The sequence below is a fragment of the Mytilus californianus genome, unplaced genomic scaffold (genome assembly GCF_021869535.1).
Source record: "Mytilus californianus isolate M0D057914Y unplaced genomic scaffold, xbMytCali1.0.p SCAF_42, whole genome shotgun sequence".
In the NCBI taxonomy this organism is placed as follows: Eukaryota; Metazoa; Mollusca; class Bivalvia; order Mytilida; family Mytilidae; genus Mytilus; species Mytilus californianus.
In genome coordinates this window covers 378,686-391,601 of record NW_026262693.1, presented here as the reverse complement: position 1 = coordinate 391,601, position 12,916 = coordinate 378,686, and the positions used below count along the sequence as shown (strand labels likewise).

The following is a 12,916-nucleotide window of genomic DNA, read 5'->3' as shown; positions in this document are numbered from 1 at the left end:
GGAAAACGAATTATTGGCTAAGGACATACTTGTATATGTTTCCGGTGGTATAAAGGTGGTCTACAATATCCAACATACAGTCTTTAGCGAAGAGTTGTCGCTTAGGTTATTTAAACAAAAATGTTGCTTAGAACAAAACAAAAGTTGTGCTTAGGCTCTGGATCAAAATCAAATGGTTCTTGTTCAACTAGCTTAGCAATTATAAAGTCAACGCAATAATGATTTCCATTTTTGATACTCATGCCATTCCAAAAAGACCCGTGTGGTTGCATTTTGTAATTTAATCATCCTGGGGTTTAATGAGTTTACAAGGAAACATACATATTGTACAATGTTTCTAATCTTGAATCGAATAGGAAGATATTTTCAGTTATGTTTTATTTTAAAATTGTTTTGCCACGTCAGAGGTAAAGTTTGTTTTCTTAATCATTCTTTGAAGATTGTTTTTCTTGATCATTCTATAAGGGGGGACCAGTAGCCTAGTGATAGTGGTTGCTGGTCGACATTTTTAAAACAGTTAACGATGCATTTGCATAACATATTAGGGGGCATTTGGTAAATCGAAATACTCGGGCTAGTAACGTAAATATCTTAATTCAGATCATGGATTCTAAAAATTTCTTATTATATTTTGTTAAAAATTGGATATAGATGATCAGTATGCAAAGTTTGTATATTATTTTTTTTAGATTATTCACATTGACGGATCGGAATGACATTTACGAAAATGACAAATTGCAATCCAAATGAAATTGAATGAAGGGGAGCATCTTTTCCTTATTAAAAGTAAATAGATATGAACAATAAAGAATCAATGCTACAATTACTGAAGGAGGATCACTGGTCAGTCTGCAACGTGTCTTCTCTGGACATATTTAGTTTGACATTTTCCGAAGTATCTTCAGAATTATATTTCCATTTAACCAAAAAGTCCTGTTCAAAATCATTTTATTTCGTGCTCGTTGATGTCGTTGTTGTTGTTCAACTGACTATGCTGTTTTTGTAAGTATGCTTGGTCAGTAGACGTTGATGAACCAACCGCCAATCAGTTACTAGTAATTCAAATCCGGCATGCGTTGTACGCTTAAGAATACTGATGAACACTTAAAGACTTATTTCTGTATCCTTCAGAACTGATAGTCGAGAAGTTTCAAAGTGTATAGTAGAGACTACAATTCATCCGAACGCTACAAATAAAATGACTTTCATTCAAGTTGAAAAATTGAAGTTTAAGTGACATCTTCGTAGCCTGAAGTTAATGTCACTTTTCTCCTTAGTTTTGTAACTTTGTTTTGTAATAATAGAAACGCCATTTGTTTTATGACAAATTAAGGACTGTAAATAGTCTTCTCGTGTTGGTATTTCGGGATTGTCGTAAAAAAAACATATGACAAATCTTAAATTCCTTTATTTGAATACAATGCCAGTAGCAGAAAATTAAAGGCCTTCTCTATGTAATGTTTCTATAAATAGCCTTTTCTGTAAGGAATGAAGAAGAAAATTGACCTCTCAAGTGGCGAACAAAGTAATCTTGGTATTAACTAATTCATACGAAAAATGATATTTATTTAATTGCTTAGTTGCAAGTAAATATTTTCTACTGAAAAATTAAATAACTTTCAATTGACTGGCTAATAAAGGTGGATTTGAATAGAAAGAGTATCTGTATTTAAATGACTAACCTCCTTTAAAGCTTCGAATAACTATATGGAATACACAGTTGTTTTTCATTAAGATCGCAGGCACAGAAATAATTAAAAACATAAAAAAAAAGTGAAAAACGAATCGTTCTGTGGGGCCGTAATTTTTCAAAATTGATAGTTTGAGATTTAACGAATTCTGATGTGTAAAGAATTGTGGATTCAAACGATAAAATTTATACTTTAAAAGTTCTGATAACGTTTGGAATAGTATAAACTAAGTGAAGAGTTTTCGTGATAGGGGATTAATCAAAGTTCGTGATTAAACAAACAATCGGAATGAGGATGCTCGTGATGGGAAATGATAAACACAATAGTCAGTGGTGTTTCCCCGAAACTTCAGTACTTTTTTACAGTAAGTCGTTTCTAATTTCAGAACTTTTCTGTGTTTGATGCTCAACTTTTTGTTTCCGATGTAACTATTTTTGGGACTTGACTATAAACATGTATTTTTTGTTGAGTTTACAAAACGAATAATAATTGGTATATGTTTTGAAGTTATTTAGATCAAGAAGAAAGAATGACGTTGATTGAAATAAATTGACAGGCTTTTATATTTGGTCTATTTAAAAGAAAAAAATGTTGACGTAACGCGAAGGCTTTTTTTTTTAATATATACCTTCTATACGACTACTTGCACCTGATTAAAATGATAAAAATTCTTATTTTCCAAATTAAAGGGGCTATAAATTTAAAATTTTGCATACTTTGTCAAAACATACAGTTTTTTTGAAAGATTTTCCCCGTCTTTGAAATAATATATTCTTATTAACTAGTAAACATCTTCACTCCTATTGAAATATAGAAAACCACTCGAAGACATTTGGTAAAAAACCAACAAATGTTATTGAGCTATCGCCCATATATCAATTTGCCAGAGCAAATATATATTGTTGTTTGTGTATGCGTTTTCAAGTGTTTAGTGGGAACTCTCCCCTTTTGCCCATTAAGCTCTAAGGATTTAATAATAATATTCCAAAGCACGGATCGAAGTGTGATTTTGTACAATGAACCATAGAGTTTGATTGTATACATATTAATAATTTTGACATAAATATCATTTTATGTGATATTTCTGACATTAAATGCTGGAACAAATCGTTTAATATTTACATACAAGTTTTCGGTAGTTGACCCAGGGGTTGATGTTTTGCACAATATAGTTTCTATGTAAAATATGTTAGGCATCATTTATTTGTAAATGTACCGAAAGGCAGTTTATTTTGTTGGTATACTACCAACGTACAATTTAAGTAATGTTCCTATATAAAAAAAAAAGACGCTGCCAATGACTAATTACAGAATGATGGTTTCCCCGTTTGATAGACAAATATAACTGTTTCTGTCTGTCCTGAAATTCGATGAACTTGACAGATTTAAAAAAAAAAATACTTGGGATTTGTTTTCAGATAACAAAACGTTTTTATCGTTGAGTTAAAAGTAAACCGACTTCGTCAAAACATCTTCTTTTCACAATAAGTTTTACCATGTCAAGTAGTCGTTCATTGCATAAGCTCTTGTATTTCATGACTATTATAAATGCTTTTACAATCTTAACTCTGACATGTTAGAACATTTGACTTTGTGTTTGGTTTTAAAAGTTTTAAAAAGGATTAAAAAATCATATTTGACTTTTGTGCGATTATCAAATAGCTATTTAGGCATTTTTTCAAAAGAATACTTAAATGTATTGAAATTCATAAATAATAGCTTTTGAATTATATTCTGCAAAGTATTTTTATTCCAAAGCATCAGAATTGTATTTGAAACCATTGGCAAAGTAGTCTAAATGATATAAAATAGAAAATTATTGGTATCACATATCTTTGTATACTTTGGCTGCATTTCTTTTCAGTGATGTTAACGTTAAGTAAAACATTGAGTTTGAGATACAACATACATACCTGAAAGAATTCTACAGGAGAATACTATCAGTATAAAAGGGGTCTTTTTACTCTGATGTATGAAAATGAATAGAAATAAAACATGTTTAAATAGAGTTGTTTGTGTATTTACTGTAGGTTCTTGATATTATGAGTTTTGGGTCTACACGTGTCGTTTCTTTCGTTTAGAGGTTTGTAAAGGGGGATTTCGATTTTAAATATGCGTTAAGGTGTTGGCACACTATTTAATATGGTTGTAAACTGGTTGTTTTTTCAAATATATCTATGAGGGTTCACTGCGACTTTGAGATTAAAACATCGATACTGACTGTTCCTTTGCTTTTGGTTTGGCAAGAACTTGTAGTAGTTTTGTGTCATTAATTAATATAATTATAACATATTCTTTCTTGTCCGCTATGCTTTGGTCAGTGTTAAGAAGACGGATAAGATCAAAATTCGTCAGCATGATCTGACGTTTTAAAATACTGAGAGTAAACCTAATTAAAATACCGTATTTCGGCCATTTTGTATAAATGTATTCTGACCCGAGTCAAAACATGGATACATTTATTAACTGTCTTATGTTTCTATACCTGTATATTCGTATCTTCTCTCCTGTTTACATGATACAAACTTTGAACTTTGATAAACTATCCACTGACGTCCATTTTTACCTTTGATACCTAGGTTTAATCATATTGTAATCAGAATTTCAAGTGTTTTGATCTGTTTTATCTATATTTTGCTGACTAATATAGCATAGTTTCGTTTGAAGCTTACAAAATTCATGCAAAGGTAATAAATCTGAATTAGAAATTCCACCTGACGATTTTGAATGAGTTACAATGGACTTTTAAGAAAGAAAATTTAAGGTAAAATGACATGGTATACAATTGATACATACATATGTCAGATTTGTTCAATATTAATTTCCTTGTCACGCGTTCACTGAAATATAGTTTTACAATGTAAAACTAGGAAGCATTTGTAATTCTGAACCATATATGATGACGTCACGACGACGAATTACAGCAACACAATCCTAGCTACGTACGTTTTATACATCTAATTATCATTTTTTTTTTATATTTTTCAGATCCGAATCAAACATGCACAGACTCAATAAATGACTCGTCATCAGGATTTGCCTCTGATGCAGCGAGTCATACGTACTCAAAGACCAGCATGTCGACCTTCAAAGGAAGCTGCTCTGACAGCAGCGAATCTGGACGAGTATCGTGTAGAGAACCACCGTGGTCAGGGACGAAGACTCCTGCACACAGAGAACCTAACCATTATAATCCACGTGACTTAAACATGCAATACAGGATGTCCACGCCGTCACCAATGTCTCATAAATCATCTTCGTCCGTGAAAACAACATCATCCAACCGTTCGTCCTCAAAATCATCACACATTTCATCAAATAAACTTCCAACAGCGCCACCTGTGATAAGTTATAAAAATCCTGCATATGAATATCAGCTAGATAAACATATCGAAGAAATTCAGTATAATATTAAACGAATTGAGCTTCAAGACTGTCAACAGTACATTTCATCAAAACCGAAATCACGTCACCATAAACCGTCTCTTTTCGACTTAGTGACGGATGATGTTATCGTAAATATATTCTCAAACTTGCCGACTGATCAGTTGTGTCGGTGTTCTCGAGTGTGCAACCGATGGTATCGGTTGTCATGGGACCCGTTACTATGGAAACGCATTGTTATAAATAGCGAGAAGATAAACGTTGATAAAGCTTTGAAATATTTGACAAAGAGACTCAGCTACAATACTCCCACAGTGTGTGTGATTGTGGAAAGAATTATATTGACTGGTTGTGAAAAACTAACCAATAAAGGATTACATACGATAGCCAAACGCTGTCCAGAGTTACGCCACTTGGAAATACAGGGATGTGCCAATGTTACTAATGATTCTCTCTTTGAAATAGCATCTTACTGTGTTAACCTGGAATATTTAGATGTTACTGGTAGGTACAATTTCAAATCCTTATTGATAAACGCTTATCCGAAGGCGCTAAAAACATTAGCAACCTGTTACTGAATTTAAAGTCTTTAGTTATAATCACTTTAATATAAACATCTCTTTAAAATGTCATCACTTCAGTCTTTGGTTGTAGTATCTCTTCTTCAACTGTACATGCACTGGACGTTAAACAGCCAACAATCATTCAATCAATCAAGCAACTATACATGTAACGTTGGTGTATTAAAAACACCAACTAACAAAAGCAATTATACAAATAACCAAACAAAAAATGATAATATAAAAAAGAAAATTATTTGTCTTTACCATCAAGGAATTGACATGTTTCTGAAAACGAAGTAAGCGTAGCTCGAGGACAATACGACATATTTAGTCAATTGAAGTAAAGGTTTTACAGAATTATAAATGTTAAAACATGATAGACGTTTGCATGACGTAGGAACAATAAAGAGCAATGCAATAAAGTTGAGAAAAAAAAGCTTAATAGATTGATAAAGAAAATGTAAGCATGTTTTAAATGTGGTTATGGGACTATTTTTTTCGGAATTCTTTAAAAACTTTGTGAAGAAACTCAATGTTTTCATTTATAAATGTGTGTAAAAAAGTATTTTAAAGTTCCTCTTGTTAAAAGGGAAAAGGCTATACTCTCTACTTGCCAAGTGTAACAAACGCTAAGCTGACGTAAATAGTGATGATTATTGCTATAATACAATGTCATTTACCTGAAAACTATAATAAAAATATGTCAAAGGAAAATTAACATCTATAAACGTTTTCTAGACCATTGAACATAATTAAATTTTGTATTGCCTGAGAAAATAAAAATTTAAAATCAGATAGAGAAAAAAGAGTCGTTTATATGTTATAAATCACAGCAACAGGTAATAAAGTATTAATGACAAATATCAACTTCTATGTAGGATATAATATTTTATTTCCATTTCCGTCAACTTTCACTAGCTTTGCTAGGCACGTCATAAGTTTGAATGGCCAAATAAATGATTTCAGTTTTAACAAAACAGATGTACTTAATAAAGACTTTAAATAATATTCTAGGTTTTTAATGAAAAATAGAGACTATTCGGGTTTTCTGGTCTATTTTTGAACGCTTAGCATTAGAAATCTTTTCAGTTTATCATACAGGTTGTACGGATAGATTTTTTTCTCGCTCGGAAAATTGTAGAAAATCCAAAATCTTATCAGAAAGGCCAAATAACAAACACGTAATTTATAACAGTAATAATACATTGAAATAAACTCATAGTTTCTCCAATTCACTTATACGAAACTAAACGAACATATCTTTGTCTGTTCGAACATAAGACTTATGTAACTTATAGCCTTCACAATAACAACCCAGCAGTCTTGTACTTAAATGGTGGGCGTTAAGCCAGGCATAAAATGACTGTGCACAATGAGAATTTTGAAATAATTCACGTGAGGTAAATCCAAGCAATAAAGCCATCTTTCTTTAAATACTCCGAAACAGTGGGAAGATGACAGTGAAAATAGTGTTAAGAAGTTATTTTGTTCTTGATGACACGACTATTTATTCCTTTGATGCTTAAATTGAAATTTATAGAAGCATTGATTTTCATTTCCATGCATTGGTAGGTGTGAATCAAAATTTAACTTTGAGGGCCGCAATAACTTTTCATAAATGAACAACATTTTGATTACATTTTGGAAATTTCATGCATAGTTGCCCATTGTATAAGACTTTACAATTCATCGATGTGACTTCTTGCACACCATGTTTTACTGATGAAAAATGTAACGTAAAGCTTATGTACTTAAAAGAAATATAACTCAGGTATTTGTCTTAAATATATTTACAATAGCTCATGAAATGGGCTAAATCTCTTCAAGATTCAGTATAAAAAGGGACCAAATAAAAAACGTAAAAAACTCGTGTATTCCATTATGCAACTTTTTGCCATTTACAATTTTTAGTACAAAAGGGGGATAAAGAGGTTCGATCCAGCAATATGATTCCGCATTCAGTGTTTGACTTCCAGTGTCTTTGAACATTTTCATTTGATTTTAGAAAACCCCTCTTTGTTCAAGAATTCATGCAAAGTCTGTGTTCATCAACATAAGACATGTCATCGCAGAAAACAAAAGTAAAATGAAAACACATAACAAGAAACTGTTAATGGTTGCACACCTACCTGACCAACTACTTATTTATGTTTCAAGTATTTCCGACTAACTAATTTGAGTTGAAATACTTTCAAATTTATTAGATAGTGTCGTTGGGTTGCCAATTAATTGACCTGTACCCCACATCTCCATTTATTTAAGGAATGACTAATATTTTTTCTGTCTATGAAGAAATAACATCAAAAATGTGGTGCGCGGGTTATTTAAAAGTGTGCACCACATTTTTTTAGGTTATTTCGAATAGGCAGAAAAAATATTACAGTCATTCCTTATAATTTAATTCTAAATTCCATTTTTAAGGAGTACATTTAAAAAAAAAAACGTTGGTGACGTCACGGTCACATGACAAAATTATGTCTGTAAGCTGATAGACAAAACACTTTCAGCCAGTCAGAAGACGTGTTACATCCAAAATTAAATTATTCATCTATATATCTAGGAATATTGAAAATAAAGTAAATTGTTTTGATTAATTGATGCTTTAAGTTGAGCGGCAAATAATGCATGCACATCCAGGACAACCTCGTTTTAATGTGATGTACATGCATTCTTAAATGCCGCGCGTGATTTGCACAACACAACCGTGATCACATTCTAATGACGAGCGCGCTTCCATGAGACCTACGAGCAAGTTGAAAATAATCTATACATGTAGAAGATAACCTTTGTTCCGTTTTATGAAGTATGACTGACGAAATGTTTTAATTTTAATTACAGGTTGCCCTTGTATTACCAGTGTTAGTCTTACCACTCAAGTTTTAGAACAGGCCACAGCACACCATCTTCGACAGATCTACCTCCGCTTTTTAGACATGACAGACTGTTATGCGCTTGAGGACGAAGGATTACAAACACTTACTCTTCATTGTACCCAATTACAACACTTGTATCTAAGACGATGTGTGCGCATTGGCGACGCTGGCGTTCAAGCCATAGGTATTAATTGTCCGTATATCAAGGAACTTAGCATTAGTGACTGTAGAAAAGTGACCGACTACGGAGTTTGTGCACTCTCGAAAATAGGAGACAATTTAAGATATTTAAGTGTAGCAAAGTGTGATAAAGTTTCTGACGTAGGTGTAATACAGTTGGCTAAAAATTGCCGGAAGTTACGTTATCTCAATGTCAGAGGTTGTGAAGCTGTCTCAGACGACGCCATGGATGTTTTAGCACGAAACTGCTCGAAACTCAAATCTTTAGATATTGGAAAATGTGATGTAACTGATGAAGGATTACAGGTCCTTTCACATAATTGTTCTCAACTAAAGAAACTAAGTCTTAAGTCTTGTGATGCAATTACAGACGACGGTGTAAAATGTATTGCCAAGAAATGCCGCCATCTTGAGCAACTCAATATTCAAGACTGCCATCTGACAGTGGACGCTTACCGAGCTGTAAAACGTTACTGTAAAAAATGCTTTATTGAACATACAAATCCTGGTTTTTATTGACAATATATAATAGCTTGTATATTAGAACAAGGGAAAAAGCCTATCCCTCTCCTCCTCTCCTTCTTCTTCTTTTTCTTCTTCTTCTACACAAATTTATATCTAAAATGTATCCTCACTTTTCTGCTCATAAACTGTCTGATGTTAACAGAAATATCGTTTTCTGCATTTTCTCCCATATATAATTTTTAAGTCCAATTGAAAATTCTGAAATGTTCCCAAACTTTGTACTAATTAAGAAAAACAAAATTTGCTCAATGTACTCTCAGTTCTATTTTTGGCAAGTACGACTTTTTCGTCTATTTTATAAAACTAAACGCGAGTTTTAATCTTTTGGCAGTTTTTAATATATTTATTTCACTAAAAATGGTTCTATCTGCCTCAATTTATGTAGGTCTAACAGCAAATTAAAATGCGAAAACAATGATGTTCAGAACATAACAGAGTTTTGACCATTCCCATATGTCCCGGTAACCGGTAAGCATATAGTCCATTGTTATGTATATTGTATCATGTATAATCTACAAGAATCATTATATATTATTATTATTTTCTTGTGTTGATTGTTTTTGTTTTACTAAGTTATGTTTGTTACAACAGTGCTGGAGAATAAAATATTAAAATAATTACGTTTTATTTCATTTATTAAAAAGTAAAATCACATAAATACTGAACTCCGAGGAAAATTCAAAAAGAAAGTCACTAATCAAATGGCAAAATCAAAAGCTCAAACACATCAAACGAATGGATAACAACTGTCATATTCCTGACTTGGTACAGGCATTTTCTTATGTAGAAAATGGTGGATTGAACCTCGTTTTATAGCTAGCCAAACCTCTCGCTTGTATGACATCTAAATCTCAACTCACGGAGTGGGTGGAAATACTGTATTCTCTTAGTTCCGTTTGTGAAGAGCGTTATATCTAACTCAGCTGTTATATGATTGAATGATTTGATTGGTTTAGCGATTTTTAAAAGCAGTTACTTCCTGTTTGATAGTAATTTATTTTTTTCGTAAAATACTTCGTCAATGTATACTAACGAGTGAGGGTACACGTTGAACGATATCGCCAGCAACTCTTTAGTTTAAATAAGGTAACATGATATAACTTATGAATTGGCTTCTAAAACAGTGTCACTGAATTGATCAAACAAGTTAAATTCTCCAAAATGTAAGAAAAAAAAGAAATTCTACCGAACCAACTAGTCGGATAGGACATTAGCCAAAACCAACAATAAAAAACCAACAAATGTCCAAGAACCACTTAAAAAAAACAAACAAGAAACAAAATCTAGATAAGTGGACAATTACAATGCAAAATGAAAATGAATACGAAACTGCGATGAAAACTAGATTGAAAGAAAAAATAGTAAATGTCAGTCGTTTCTCATTCAAGAATGGTGAAGCACAGTCAACCTTACCTACTTTGCATTAAGCACCAGTCGTGTTTATACCTGGAAAGGACAAACTTTTAGAAAGTACTCAACGATTCCAAGTGAATCGAGTCTTCATTATTGTAGACTATAGGAAAGCACAATGAAGACAAGAAGGATTGATATAATTTGCTAGTATTTCATCTTTATAAAACCTATGTGTACATGAAACTTAATGAGTGTCCATTCCTTTAACATGTTTTATAGCTCTTTCGTTAGTCCAATTTGCAAACCACAAGAACATTGTTAGGACGACTATTTATTTGTCCTGATGCAAATTCACCCCACGTCTTTTCATCTATGAAAAATGACAAAGATCCAACATTTATTCTTCTTAGGAAGAACGAAAAGAACTTAGCAGTATCCTTTAACTTCACTTTCCGCTACTAGTATATAGATGATGTTCTCTCACTAAATAATTCAAAATTTTATGACTATGTTGAACGCATCTGTCCCATCGAACTTGAGATAAAGGATACAACAGATACAGTTAAGGCTGCCTCATATCTTGACTTACATCTAGAAATTGACCATGGTGGTCGGTTGAAAACAAAACTTTACGACAAAAGAGATGATTTCAGCTTCCCAATTGTGAACTTTCCATTTCTATGTAACAACATTCCAGCAGCGCCTTCATACGGAGTATATATATCCCAGGTGAAACGATATTCCACGGATTGTATTTCCTATCATGATTTCCTTGATAGAGGGTTGCTGCTCACAAGGAAGCTATTAAACCAAGAGTTTCAAGTGGTGAAGCTGAAATCGTCCCTTCGTAAATTTTACGGACGCCATAACGAGTTGGTTGACCGTTATGGAATATCCGTTTCACAGATGACAAGGGATAAGTTCCAATTCTCGTAACTACAATCTCGTCCCCTTTTCCCCGAATGTGAACTACCGAATTAGACTTATCACCGAGTTTGTACTAACATGAGTATCACGACGGGTGCCACATGTGGAGCAGGATCTGATAACCCTTCCGGAGCACCTGAGATCACCCCCAATTTTTGGTGGGGTTCGTGTTGCTCAGTCTTTGGTTTTCTATGTTGTGTTTTGTGTACTGTTGTTTGTCTGTTGGTCTTTTTCTTTGTTAGCCATGGCATTGTCCGTTTATTTTCGACTATGAGTTTGAATGTCCCTTTGGTATCCTTCGCCTCTTTTTTTTACAGTTTGACAATTTGACAACTTGGAATACTCGACGTTGTACGAATGAGCTATCGTTACTCACTCCGAAAATATACCATTGTCTGTTCGATTAAGTGGTATGTGGTTTGTCCGTAATATTTACGTTTATTATATGATGTGAATATTTCGATGTGCCAAATCAAGATTTTGACCTAGATTTCGCGGTTCAAGTCAAGCGGCACATGGTGTCCAATGGACAAATGTTTTTGTTTTTAATGGTTTAGTGTAAAGCAATGATGTGTATATTGTCAGTTAGCTGATTTGTGTATTTAAAATGATGGTTTGTTGAACATTGTCTCCTGTTTTTTTATTATTTATTATACACTTACTTACGATGTGTAATGTGTTAGGATTTTGATTTTAGACCATGTTGTTGTTTGAACTATGTCAATATTTGTTAAGTTTCGTATGCGACGCACTGTCTGCTGAACTCCTCTAATATTAGAATGTTTCGTTTTGGTGAATATTTTAAAACATACATTGAACATTATTTATGTGCCAGTCCCCTGTCAGGAGCATGTGATTCAGTTGTTCTCATTGGCTGCTGTCTGGCATTATATAAACTTGTGTTTCGTTTAACATATTAAGCATAAACCAGACAGATGGTTTTCATTTTTGAATTATTTAACTTTCATTATGCCGGGGACTTTTACAGCTTACTATACGGTATGGATGTTGCTCATTGTTGAATGCCGTGCAGTGCCTTATTGTTGTTAGCATCCTACATCGTCCATTGGTCTCTGGTGAATATCTAATCCATTGTCAATCATACCACATCTCCTTATTTTTACATTTAAGATGTACATGTAGTTCCTGCGAAGTTATCTATCAAAAATCAAGTTGCCGTCGAAATGTTTTTATTGGTTTTATGTATTTCAAAATGACATTGCCAAAAAATTATGACAGTATTTATTAGATTTCGTTACCCGTTATGATGTGGATGTATCTGTTGCAGTCGTTCTAATTTCTCTTTCAGCAATAAAAAATGTCTGTAAACAAATCGGACTTTTTCAAAATATACGAATGAAATTTATCTATCTGAGTCTACTAAATCCAACCTTAATAGTGACTATTGTTCTTTTTAGAC

General features: G+C 32.9%; 1 protein-coding gene across 3 annotated transcripts in view; it reads left to right on the top strand.

Moving 5' to 3' along the window:
* LOC127699847 (F-box/LRR-repeat protein 7-like) overlaps window positions 1–9,833 on the top strand; it is a 32,474-nt gene extending 22,641 nt beyond the window's left edge. For 2 of the 3 annotated variants that reach the window (XM_052203232.1, XM_052203230.1), the window contains exons 2-3: window positions 4,680–5,579; window positions 8,477–9,833. In XM_052203232.1, coding sequence (XP_052059192.1) covers window positions 4,769–5,579; window positions 8,477–9,210 — 1,545 coding nt within the window. In that variant the 5' untranslated portion in view covers window positions 4,680–4,768 and the 3' untranslated portion in view covers window positions 9,211–9,833. Of the gene's footprint in view, window positions 1–1,686; window positions 2,056–4,679; window positions 5,580–8,476 lie in introns of those variants that run through there. The other variant, XM_052203231.1, reaches the window with a different exon arrangement.
* The last annotated feature ends 3,083 nt before the right edge of the window (window positions 9,834–12,916 follow it).